At 39.2% G+C, this 14,346-nt stretch overlaps 1 protein-coding gene across 1 annotated transcript in view; it reads right to left on the minus strand.

The window, feature by feature from the left end:
* Nucleotides 1-7,196: 7,196 nt before the first annotated feature.
* The window catches only part of LOC135513393 (AT-rich interactive domain-containing protein 5B-like), a 92,227-nt gene continuing 85,077 nt past the window's right edge, over nucleotides 7,197-14,346 (minus strand). Inside the window, exons 5-7 of the mRNA XM_064936317.1 lie at nucleotides 7,527-7,988; nucleotides 7,284-7,440; nucleotides 7,197-7,202 (exon numbers count right to left, since the gene is read on the minus strand). Of these exons, the coding sequence (XP_064792389.1) occupies nucleotides 7,197-7,202; nucleotides 7,284-7,440; nucleotides 7,527-7,988 (625 nt within the window). The remainder of the gene's footprint in view (nucleotides 7,203-7,283; nucleotides 7,441-7,526; nucleotides 7,989-14,346) is intronic.

The raw sequence follows: 14,346 nt of genomic DNA on the forward strand, positions 1-14,346 counted from the left end.
TAGTGTTGTAGTACTGTTCTGTCCTCTAGTGTTGTGGTGCTGTTCTGTCCTCTGGTGTTGGGGTGCTGTTCTGTCCTCTAGTGTTGTGGTACTGTTCTGTCCTCTAGTGTTGTAGTACTGTTCTGTCCTCTAGTGTTGTGGTACTGCTCTGTCCTCTAGTGTTGTGGTGCTGTTCTTTCCTCTAGTGTTGTGGTGCTGTTCTGTCCTCTAGTGTTGTAGTACTGTTCTGTCCTCTAGTGTTGTGGTGCTGTTCTGTCCTCTAGTGTTGTAGTACTGTTCTGTCCTCTAGTGTTGTGGTGCTGTTCTGTCCTCTAGTGTTGTGGTACTGTTCTGTCCTCTAGTGTTGTGGTGCTGTTCTGTCCTCTGGTGTTGTGGTACTGTTCTGTCCTCTAGTGTTGTGGTGCTGTTCTGTCCTCTAGTGTTGTGGTACTGTTCTGTCCTCTAGTGTTGTGGTGCTGTTCTGTCCTCTAGTGTTGTGGTACTGTTCTGTCCTCTAGTGTTGTGGTACTGTTCTGTCCTCTAGTGTTGTGGTACTGTTCTGTCCTCTAGTGCTGTGGTACTGTTCTGTCCTCTAGTGCTGTGGTACTGTTCTGTCCTCTAGTGTTGTGGTACTGTTCTGTCCTCTAGTGTTGTGGTACTGTTCTGTCCTCTAGTGTTGTGGTACTGTTCTGTCCTCTACTGTTGTGGTACTGTTCTGTCCTCTAGTGTTGTGGTACTGTGTCCTCTAGTGTTGTGGTACTGTTCTGTCCTCTAGTGTTGTGGTACTGTTCTGTCCTCTAGTGTTGTGGTACTGTTCTGTCCTCTAGTGTTGTGGTACTGTTCTGTCCTCTAGTGTTGTGGTACTGTTCTGTCCTCTAGTGTTGTGGTAGTGTCTGTGGTGGTACTGTTCTGTCCTCTAGTGTTGTGGTACTGTTCTGTCCTCTAGTGTTGTGGTACTGTTCTGTCCTCTAGTGTTGTGGTACTGTTCTGTCCTCTAGTGTTGTGGTGCTGTTCTGTCCTCTAGTGTTGTGGTACTGTTCTGTCCTCTAGTGTTGTGGTGCTGTTCTGTCCTCTAGTGTTGTGGTACTGTTCTGTCCTCTAGTGTTGTGGTACTGCTCTGTCCTCTAGTGTTGTGGTGCTGTTCTGTCCTCTAGTGTTGTGGTACTGTTCTGTCCTCTAGTGTTGTGGTACTGTTCTGTCCTCTAGTGTTGTGGTGCTGTTCTGTCCTCTGTGTTGTCCTCCTAGGGTGCTGTTCTGTCCTCTAGTGTTGTGGTACTGTTCTGTCCTCTAGTGTTGTGGTTCTGTCCTCTAGTTCTGTCCTCTAGTGTTGTGGTACTGTTCTGTCCTCTAGTGTTGTGGTACTGTTCTGTCCTCTAGTGTTGTGGTACTGTTCTGTCCTCTAGTGTTGTGGTACTGTTCTGTCCTCTAGTGTTGTGGTACTGTTCTGTCCTCTAGTGTTGTGGTACTGTTCTGTCCTCTAGTGTTGTGGTACTGTTCTGTCCTCTAGTGTTGTGGTACTGTTCTGTCCTCTAGTGTTGTGGTACTGTTCTGTCCTCTAGTGTTGTGGTACTGTTCTGTCCTCTAGTGTTGTGGTACTGTTCTGTCCTCTAGTGTTGTGGTGCTGTTCTGTCCTCTAGTGTTGTGGTACTGTTCTGTCCTCTAGTGTTGTGGTGCTGTTCTGTCCTCTAGTGTTGTGGTACTGTTCTGTCCTCTAGTGTTGTGGTACTGTTCTGTCCTCTAGTGTTGTGGTACTGTTCTGTCCTCTAGTGTTGTGGTACTGTTCTGTCCTCTAGTGTTGTGGTACTGTTCTGTCCTCTAGTGTTGTGGTACTGTTCTGTCCTCTAGTGTTGTGGTACTGTTCTGTCCTCTGTTGTGGTACTGTTCTGTCCTCTAGTGTTGTGGTGCTGTTCTGTCCTCTAGTGTTGTGGTACTGTTCTGTCCTCTAGTGTTGTGGTACTGTTCTGTCCTCTAGTGTTGTGGTACTGTTCTGTCCTCTCTATGTGTTGTGGTACTGTTCTGTCCTCTAGTGTTGTGGTACTGTTCTGTCCTCTATATGAAGTGTTGTGGTACTGTTCTGTCCTCTAGTGTTGTGGTACTGTTCTGTCCTCGAGTGTTGTGGTACTGTTCTGTCCTCTAGTGGTGTGGTGCTGCTCTGTCCTCTAGTGTTGTGGTACTGTTCTGTCCTCTAGTGTTGTGGTACTGTTCTGTCCTCTAGTGTTGTGGTACTGTTCTGTCCTCTAGTGTTGTGGTACTGTTCTGTCCTCTAGTGTTGTGGTACTGTTCTGTCCTCTAGTGTTGTGGTACTGTTCTGTCCTCTAGTGTTGTGGTACTGTTCTGTCCTCTAGTGTTGTGGTACTGTTCTGTCCTCTAGTGTTGTGGTACTGTTCTGTCCTCTAGTGTTGTGGTACTGTTCTGTCCTCTAGTGTTGTGGTACTGTTCTGTCCTCTAGTGTTGTGGTACTGTTCTGTCCTCTAGTGTTGTGGTACTGTTCTGTCCTCTAGTGTTGTGGTACTGTTCTGTCCTCTAGTGTTGTGGTACTGTTCTGTCCTTTAGTGTTGTGGTACTGTTCTGTCCTCTAGTGTTGTGGTACTGTTCTGTCCTCTAGTGTTGTGGTACTGTTCTGTCCTCTAGTGTTGTGGTACTGTTCTGTCCTCTAGTGTTGTGGTACTGTTCTGTCCTCTAGTGTTGTGGTACTGTTCTGTCCTCTAGTGTTGTGGTACTGTTCTGTCCTCTAGTGTTGTGGTGCTGTTCTGTCCTCTAGTGTTGTGGTACTGTTCTGTCCTCTAGTGTTGTGCTGCTGTTCTGTCCTCTAGTGTTGTGGTACTGTTCTGTCCTCTAGTGCTGTGGTACTGCTCTGTCCTCTAGTGTTGTGGTGCTGTTCTGTCCTCTAGTGTTGTGGTACTGTTCTGTCCTCTAGTGTTGTAGTACTGTTCTGTCCTCTAGTGTTGTGGTGCTGTTCTGTCCTCTGGTGTTGGGGTGCTGTTCTGTCCTCTAGTGTTGTGGTACTGTTCTGTCCTCTAGTGTTGTAGTACTGTTCTGTCCTCTAGTGTTGTGGTACTGTTCTGTCCTCTAGTGTTGTGGTACTGTTCTGTCCTCTAGTGTTGTGGTACTGTTCTGTCCTCTAGTGTTGTGGTACTGTTCTGTCCTCTAGTGTTGTGGTACTGTTCTGTCCTCTAGTGTTGTGGTACTGTTCTGTCCTCTAGTGTTGTGGTACTGTTCTGTCCTCTAGTGTTGTGGTACTGTTCTGTCCTCTAGTGTTGTGGTACTGTTCTGTCCTCTAGTGTTGTGGTACTGTTCTGTCCTCTAGTGTTGTGGTACTGTTCTGTCCTCTAGTGTTGTGGTACTGTTCTGTCCTCTAGTGTTGTGTACTGTTCTGTCCTCTAGTGTTGTGGTGCTGTTCTGTCCTCTAGTGTTGTGGTACTGTTCTGTCCTCTAGTGTTGTGGTGCTGTTCTGTCCTCTAGTGTTGTGGTACTGTTCTGTCCTCTAGTGTGTGGTACTGCTCTGTCCTCTACTGTTCTGTCCTCTAGTGTTGTGGTACTGTTCTGTCCTCTAGTGTTGTGGTACTGTTCTGTCCTCTAGTGTTGTGGTACTGTTCTGTCCTCTAGTGTTGTGGTACTGTTCTGTCTCTAGTGTTGTGGTACTGTTGTCCTCTAGTGTTACTGTTCTGTCCTCTAGTGTTGTGGTGCTGTTCTGTCCTCTAGTGTTGTGGTACTGTTCTGTCCTCTAGTGTTGTGGTACTGTTCTGTCCTCTAGTGTTGTGGTACTGTTCTGTCCTCTAGTGTTGTGGTACTGTCCTCTAGTGTTGTGGTACTGTTCTGTCCTCTAGTGTTGTGGTACTGTTCTGTCCTCTAGTGTTGTGGTACTGTTCTGTCCTCGTGTTGTGGTACTGTTCTGTCCTCTAGTGGTGTGGTGCTGTGTCCTCTAGTGTTGTGGTACTGTTCTGTCCTCTAGTGTTGTGGTACTGTTCTGTCCTCTAGTGTTGTGGTACTGTTCTGTCCTCTAGTGTTGTGGTACTGTTCTGTCCTCTAGTGTTGTGGTACTGTTCTGTCCTCTAGTGTTGTGGTACTGTTCTGTCCTCTAGTGTTGTGGTACTGTTCTGTCCTCTAGTGTTGTGGTACTGTTCTGTCCTCTAGTGTTGTGGTACTGTTCTGTCCTCTAGTGTTGTGGTGCTGTTCTGTCCTCTAGTGTTGTGGTACTGTTCTGTCCTCTAGTGTTGTGGTGCTGTTCTGTCCTCTAGTGTTGTGGTACTGTTCTGTCCTCTAGTGTGTGTACTGTAGTGTTGTGGTGCTGTTCTGTCCTCTAGTGTTGTGGTACTGTTCTGTCCTCTAGTGTTGTAGTACTGTTCTGTCCTCTAGTGTTGTGGTGCTGTTCTGTCCTCTGGTGTTGGGGTGCTGTTCTGTCCTCTAGTGTTGTGGTACTGTTCTGTCCTCTAGTGTTGTAGTACTGTTCTGTCCTCTAGTGTTGTGGTACTGTTCTGTCCTCTAGTGTTGTGGTACTGTTCTGTCCTCTAGTGTTGTGGTACTGTTCTGTCCTCTAGTGTTGTGGTACTGTTCTGTCCTCTAGTGCTGTGGTACTGTTCTGTCCTCTAGTGTTGTAGTACTGTTCTGTCCTCTAGTGCTGTGGTACTGTTCTGTCCTCTAGTGTTGTAGTACTGTTCTGTCCTCTAGTGTTGTAGTACTGTTCTGTCCTCTAGTGTTGTGGTACTGTTCTGTCCTCTAGTGTTGTAGTACTGTTCTGTCCTCTAGTGCTTGGTACTGTTCTGTCCTCTAGTGTTGTTACTGTTCTGTCCTCTAGTGTTGTGGTGCTGTTCTGTCCTCTAGTGTTGTAGTACTGTTCTGTCCTCTAGTGTTGTGGTACTGCTCTGTCCTCTAGTGTTGTATTGACTGTCTGTTATTGCTGTGAGACAACACTTGGTTAATTAATGTGACTCTGCCCCTCTGACATAAAATAAAACCCCAAACCCCATGTCTCTTGATAAATCAGCAGTCCCTCTCCATTCCTTCAACAAAAATTCCACTTATCTGTTTTTCATTATCCAGTAATGTGTATGATGTTATATTCTTTAAAGACGTATCTCACCTCCATCCAGGCAGCCATAGTTGAGTTAGTCATCATATCCTGAGGACTCTCATTTTGTTTTTCACCAAATAATACAATGTGTCTTTTTATATGCTGAGTGTTGCCAAGTCCCGCCCCTTCCCGATCAGGACGCCAAGCCCCGCCCACAGCCAGTCAAGATGATGACTAATGTGTTATTATGGCCAGACAATCATGCCACTGCAAGCTGGGGGTTGTTGCAAACATTTCCTTAAATATGAAACATTTTGGAAGTTCCACAGTTACCGCTCTGAGGCGAATAAATCCATGGTTTGGCACCGGCCCTTTAATAGCAGCCTCTCTGTGGTAATTCTAAATCATTAGATTGAGTCATGGGAAAGGAGCTGCTGACAGGACCAGAACTGTACAGTAGGTCATTAGTCACTAACTGAAGAACCCTAGAAAGCCTGAGTGTTGATACCTTGTCACCCCCCACCCTCCCTGTCACCCCCCCACCCTCCCTGTCACCCCCCCCACCCTCACTGTCACCCCCCCACCCTCACTGTCACCCCCCACCCTCCCTGTCACACCCCCCCCCCACCCTCATTGTCACGCCCCCACCCTCCCTGTCACCCCCCACCCTCACTGTCACGCCCCCACCCTCCCTGTCACCCCCCAAATCCCACTGTCACCCCCCACCCTCCCTGTCACCCCCCAAATCCCACTGTCACCCCCCACCCTCCCTGTCACCCCTCCAAATCCTACCCTTCTCTATGTCTCCCAGGGTGTTGTAGAGGGTGTTTATTCTCTCTGTCTCCCAGGGTGTTGTAGAGGGTGTTTATTCTCTATGTCTCCCAGGGTGTTGTAGAGGGTGTTTATTCTCTATGTCTCCCAGGGTGTTGTAGAGGGTGTTTATTCTCTCTGTCTCCCAGGGTGTTGTAGAGGGTGTTTATTCTCTCTGTCTCCCAGGGTGTTGTAAGAGGGTGTTTATTCTCTATGTCTCCCAGGGTGTTGTAGAGGTGTTTATTCTCTATGTCTCCCAGGGTGTTGTAGAGGGTGTTTATTCTCTTTGACTCCCAGGGTGTTGTAGAGGGTGTTTATTCTCTCTGTCTCCCAGGGTGTTGTAGAGGGTGTTTATTCTCTCTGTCTCCCAGGGTGTTGTAGAGGGTGTTTATTCTCTCTGTCTCCCAGGGTGTTGTAGAGGGTGTTTATTCTCTCTGTCTCCTGTCTCCCAGGGTGTTGTAGAGGGTGTTTATTCTCTCTGTCTCCCAGGGTGTTGTAGAGGGTGTTTATTCTCTCTGTCTCCCAGGGTGTTGTAGAGGGTGTTTATTCTCTCTGTCTCCCAGGGTGTTGTAGAGGGTGTTTATTCTCTCTGTCTCCCCAGGGTGTTTATTCTCTCTGTCTCCCAGGGTGTTGTAGAGGGTGTTTATTCTCTATGTCTCCCAGGGTGTGTTGTTCTCTCTGTCTCCCAGGGTGTTTATTCTCTCTATGTCTCCCAGGGTGTTGTAGAGGGTGTTTATTCTCTCTGTCTCCCAGGGTGTTGTATGTTTATTCTCTATGTCTCCCAGGTGTTGTAGAGGGTGTTTATTCTCTCTGTCTCCCAGGGTGTTGTAGAGGGTGTTTATTCTCTATGTCTCCCAGGGTGTTGTAGAGGGTGTTTATTCTCTATGTCTCCCAGGGTGTTTATTCTCTATGTCTCCCAGGGTGTTGTAGAGGGTGTTTATTCTCTCTGTCTCCCAGGGTGTTGTAGAGGGTGTTTATTCTCTATGTCTCCCCAGAGTGTTGTAGAGGGTGTTTATTCTCTCTGTCTCCCAGGGTGTTTATGTTTATTCTCTCTGTCTCCCAGGGTGTTGTAGAGGGTGTTTATTCTCTATGTCTCCCAGAGTGTTGTAGAGGGTGTTTATTCTCTGTCTCCCAGGGTGTTGTAGAGGGTGTTTATTCTCTCTGTCTCCCAGGGTGTTGTAGAGGGTGTTTATTCTCTCTGTCTCCCAGGATGTTGTAGAGGGTGTTTATTCTCTCTGTCTCCCAGGGTGTTGCTTGGTGTATCTCCCTCTGAAAGTCATTGAAAAGACCCGACAAAACAGAAAAGGGCATAGTAGTGCACTGATCACACTGACAACACTGATCACACTGACAACACTGATCACACTGACAACACTGATCACACTGACAACACTGATCAACACTGATCACACTGATCACAACACTGATCACACTGATCACACTGACAACACTGACAACACTGACACACACTGATCACACTGACAACACTGATCACACTGATCACACTGACAACACTGATCACACTGACAACACTGATCACACTGACAACACGGATCACACTGACAACACGGATCACACTGACAACAGGGATCACACGGATCACACTGACAACACTGATCTCACTGACAACACTGATCACACTGACAACACGGATCACACTGACAACAGGGATCACACGGATCACACTGACAACACTGATCTCACTGACAACACGGATCACACTGACAACACGATCACACTGACAACACGGATCACACTGACAACACTGATCACACTGACAACACGGATCACACTGACAACACGGATCACACTGATCACACTGACAACACTGATCACACTGACAACACTGATCACACTGACAACACGGATCACACTGACAACACGGATCACATGGATCACACGGATCACACTGATCACACTGACAACACTGATCACACTGACAACACTGATCACACTGACAACACTGATCACACTTATCACACTGACAACACTGCCCACACTGACAACACTGATCACACTGACAACACTGATCACACTGACAACACTGACAACACTGACAACACGGATCACACTGATCACACTGACAACACTGATCACACTGACAACACGGATCACACTGACAACACGGATCACACGGATCACACTGACAACAAGGATCACACGGATCACACTGACAACACTGATCACACTGATCAACACGGATCACACTGACAACACTGATCACACTGATCACACTGATCATACTGATCACACTGATCACACTGATTACTTTCACGCGATATTAAAATAACAACATTGATCATACTATATAACACATTGATAATACATTGGATCACACTGACAATAATATAATAACACATGATCACACTGAAATATAATAACACTGATTAATATAATGACAACACGGATCATACGGATCATACTAATAACACATTGATAATAATATAACATAAACAATAACACATTGATAATAATGAATAACACATTGATAATAATATAATAACACATTGGTAATAATATAATAATATAATAACACATTGATAATAATATTATAACACATTGGTAATAATATAATTTAATAATGCATTGGTAATAATATAATATAATAACACATTGATAATAATATAATAACACATTGATAATAATATAATAATATTGGTAATAATATAATATAATAACACATTGATAATATATAATAAAACATTGATAATAATATAATAACACATTGGTAATAATATAATAACACATTGAAAATAATATAATAACACATTGGTAATAATATAATTATATAATAACACATTGATAATAATATAATAATATAATAATATAATAACACATTGGTAATAATATAATAACACATTGATAATAATATAGTAATAATATAATATAATAATAAATAAAACATTGATAATAATATAATAATATAATAATATAATACATTGATAATAATATAATAATAAATAACACATTGATAATAATATAATAACACATTGATAATAATATAATAACACATTGGTAATAATATAATAATATAATAACACATTGGTAATAATATAATAACACATTGATAATAATAATAATAATATAATATAAATAACACATTGGTAATAATATAATATAATAACACATTGATAATAATATAATAACACATTGATAATAATATAATAACACATTGGTAATAATATAATAACACATTGATAATAATATAATAACACATTGGGAATAATATAATAATAACACATTGATAATAATATAATAAAATATTGATAATAATATAATAATATAATAACACCTTGATAATAATATAATAATAAATAATAACACATCGGGTAATAATATAATAATATAATAACACATGATAATAATATAATAACATAATAACACATATGGTAATAATATAATAATATAATAACACATTGGTAATAATATAATAATATAATAACACATTGATAATAATATAATAACACATTGATAATAATAATATAATAACACATTGGTAATAATATAATATTATAATAACACATTGATAATAATATAATAACACATTGGTAATAATATAATAATAATAACACATTGATAATAATATAATAACACATTGGTAATAATATAATAATACAATAACACATTGGTAATAATATAATAATATAATAACACATTGGTAATAATATAATAACACATAATAAATTGATATAATATAATAACACATTGGTAATAATATAATAATAATAACACATTGATAATAATAGAATAATATAATAACACATTGGTAATAATATAATAATATAATAACACATTGGTAATAATATAATAACACATTGGAAATAATATAATAACACATTGATAATAATATAATAACACATTGATAATAATATAATAACACATTGGTAATAATATAATACAATAACACATTGATGATAATATAATAACACATTGAAAATAATATAATAACACATTTGTAATAATATAATATAATAACACATTGGTAATAATATAATATAATAACACATTGATAATAATATAATAACACATCGATAATAATATAATAATATAATAACACATTGGTAATAATATAATAATATAATAACACATTGGTAATAATATAATAACACATTGGTAATATTATAATAATATAATAACACATTGATAAGAATATAATAATATAATAACACATTGGTAATAATATAATAATATAATAATAAATAACACATTGATAATAATAATATAATAATATAATAACACATTGGTAATAATATAATAACACATTGAATAATATAATAATATAATAACACATTGATAATAATATAATAACACATTGGTAATAATATAATAACACATTGATAATAATATAATAACACATTGATAATAATATAATAACACATTGATAATAATATAATAACACATTGATAATAATATAATAACACAATAATAATATACAATAACACATTGGTAATAATATAATAACACATTGATAATAATATAATAACACATTGGTAATAATATAATAACACATTGATAATAATATAATAACACATTGATAATAATATAATAATATAATAAATAATATTGATATAATAATATAATAATATAATAACACATTGGTAATAATATAATATAATAACACAATGGTAATAATATAATAACACCTTGATAATATTATAATAACACATTGGTAATAATATAATAAGACGTTGATAATAATATAATAATAAAATAACACATTGATAATAATATAAAAACACATTGGTAATAATATAATAACACATTGGTAATAATATAATATAATATAATAACACATTGGTAATAATATAATATAATAACACATTGATAATAATATAATAACACATTGATAATAATATAATAACACATTGATAATAACATAATAACACATAGATAATAATATAATAATAAAATAACACATTGATAATAATATAATACCACACTGGTAATAATATAATAACACATTGATAATAATATAATAACACATTGGTAATACTATAATATAATAACACATTGATAATAATATAATAACACATTGATAATAATATAACAACACATTGATAATAATATAATAACACATTAATAATAATATAATAATACACATTGATAATAATATAATAATATAATAACACATTGATAATAATATAATTACACATTGATAATAATATAATAATATAATAACACATTGATAATAATATAATAATACATTGGTAATAATATAATAACGCATTGATAATAATATAATAATATAATAACACATTGATAATAATATTATAATATAATAACACATTGGTAATAATATAATAATATAATAACATATATTAGATACATTGGTAATAATAACACTAATATAATATATATTGAGACAATAATATAATAATATATATTAGAGACATATTGATAATAATATAATACATAATATATATTAGAGACAACACTGTTATACATAATATATATTAGAGACAACACACTGTTATACATAATATATATTAGAGACAACACTGTTATACATAATATATATTAGAGACAACACACTGTTATACATAATATATATTAGAGACAACACTGTTATACATAATATATATTAGAGACAACACTGTTATACATAATATATATTAGAGACAACACTGTTATACATAATATATATTAGAGACAACACACTGTTATACATAACATATATTAGAGACAACACTGTTAGAGACAACACTGTTATACATAATATATATTAGAGACAACACTGTTATACATAATATATATTAGAGACAACACTGTTATACATAATATATATTAGAGACAACACTGTTATACATAATATATATTAGAGACAACACTGTTATACATAATATATATTAGAGACAACACTGTTATAAGTTGAGAAGTATTTTATCTTTACACTTAGCTTAAACAGTCCTGTTTCTATTTCAGGCTGTAGTGCACTATGTAGGGAACAGGGTTCTATAGGACCCTGGTCTAAAGTAGTGCACTATGTAGGGAACAGGGTTCTATAGGACCCTTGTCTAAAGTAGTGCACTATGAAGGGAACAGGGTTCTATAGGACCCTGGTCTAAAGTAGTGCACTATGAAGGAACAGGGTTCTATAGGACCCTGGTCTAAAGTAGTGCACTATGAGGGGATAGGGTTCTATAGGACCCTGGTCTAAAGTAGTGCACTATGTAGGGAACAGGGTTCTATAGGACCCAGGTCTAAAGTAGTGCACTATGTAGGGAACAGGGTTCTATAGGACCCTGGTCTAAAGTAGTGCACTATATAGGGAATAAGGTTCTATAGGAAGGACCCTAGTCTAAAGTAGAGAATAGGGTGCCATTTGGAATGAATGACCACCAGGAGAGAGGAGGAGTTGACAGAGTTTAGACCTCAAGTCCAGTCAATCTGATGAGACATGCAGACTGACTCAGACTGATTTCATGACTGATTTTGGAACCAATCAGTGCCTCCCATTTTTTCCTTTCTGACAAAGGCTTCTTGTATCAACTATTAAAGGGAAATTGCATAATTTGATCCAACAGCTCTTATGGTAGTGCTGCCCATACCAATGAAATACCACAGATAAGTATTCCTTTGTTGAGAAAAGGTTAGATTTTATTAACAGAATAATGATCTAGCATGTGGGGTTGTACTTTCTTCTCCATCCTCTGGAATTATTACCTTCACATTGACATCATCTTCCCTCAATAACTTCAAATGAAGACTGGGGGCAGCCTGATGAGCCAAACTACTCAGTAATCTCCCTCCATGAAGACTGGAGGTCAGCCTGATGAACCAAAACTACTCAGTAATCTCCTCCATGAAGACTGGGGGTCAGCCTGATGAACCAAACTACTCAGTAATCTCCTCCATGAAGACTGGGGGTCAGCCTGATGAACCATGAAGACTGGCGATCAGCCTGATGAACCAAACTACTCAGTAATCTCCTCCATGAAGACTGGGGGTCAGCCTGATGAGCCAAACTACTCAGTAATCTCCTCCGTGAAGACTGGGTTCAGCCTGATGAACCGTAAACTACTCAGTAATCTCCTCCATGAAGACTGGGGGTCAGCAGGATGACCCAAACTACTCAGTAATCTCATCCATGAAGACTGGGGGTCAGCCTGATGAACCATGAAGACTGGCGATCAGCCTGATGAACCAAACTACTCAGTAATCTCCATGGAGACTGGGGGTCAGCCTGATGAACCAAACTACTCAGTAATCTCATCCATGAAGACTGGGGGTCAGCCTGATGAAGCAAACTACTCAGTAATCTCATCCATGAAGACTGGGGGTCAGCCTGATGAACCATGAAGACTGGGGATCAGCCTGATGAACCAAACTACTCAGTAATCTCCATGGAGACTGGGGGTCAGCCTGATGAACCAAACTACTCAGTAATCTCCTCCATGAAGACTGGGGGTCAGCCTGATGAACCAAACTACTCAGTAATCTCATCCATGAAGACTGGGGGTCAGCCTGATGAACCATGAAGACTGGGGGTCAGCCTGATGAGCCAAACTACTCAGTAATCTCCATGGAGACTGGGGGTCAGCCTGATGAACCAAACTACTCAGTAATCTCCATGGAGACTGGGGGTCAGCCTGATGAACCAAACTACTCAGTAATCTCCTCTATGAAGACTGGGGGTCAGCCTGATGAACCAAACTACTCAGTAATCTCCATGGAGATTTGAGGTCAGCCTGATGAACCAAACTACTCAGTAATCTCCTCCATGAAGACTGGGGGTCAGCCTGATGGACCAAACTACTCAGTAATCTCCTCCATGAAGACTGGGGGTCAGCCTGATGAACCAAACTACTCAGTAATCTCCTCCATGAAGACTGGGGGTCAGCCTGATGAACCAAACTACTCAGTAATCTCCTCCATGAAGACTGGGGGTCAGCCTGATGAACCAAACTACTCAGTAATCAGTAATCTCCTCTATGAAGACTGGAGGTCAGCCTGATGACCCAAACTACTCAGTAATCTCATCCATGAAGACTGGGGGTCAGCCTGATGACCCAAACTACTCAGTCATCTCCATGAAGACTGGGGGTCAGCCTGATGAACCAAACTACTCAGTAATCTCCATGGAGACTGGGGGTCAGCAGGATGACCCAAACTACTCAGTAATCTCCTCCATGTAGACTGGGGGTCAGCCTGATGAACCAAACTACTCAGTAATCTCCTCCATGTAGACTGGAGGTCAGCCTGATGAACCAAACTACTCAGTAATCTCCATGAAGACTGGGGGTCAGCCTGATGAACCAAACTACTCAGTAATCTCCTCCATGAAGACTGGAGGTCAGCCTGATGAACCAAACTACTCAGTAATCTCCTCCATGAAGACTGAAGGTCAGCCTGATGAACCAAACTACTCAGTAATCTCCTCTATGAAGACTGGAGGTCAGCCTGATGACCCAAACTACTCAGTAATCTCATCCATGAAGACTGGGGGTCAGCCTGATGACCCAAACTACTCAGTCATCTCCATGAAGACTGGGGGTCAGCCTGATGAACCAAACTACTCAGTAATCTCCATGGAGACTGGGGGTCAG

The sequence above is a fragment of the Oncorhynchus masou genome, chromosome 24 (genome assembly GCF_036934945.1).
Source record: "Oncorhynchus masou masou isolate Uvic2021 chromosome 24, UVic_Omas_1.1, whole genome shotgun sequence".
Lineage (NCBI taxonomy): Eukaryota > Metazoa > Chordata > Actinopteri > Salmoniformes > Salmonidae > Oncorhynchus > Oncorhynchus masou.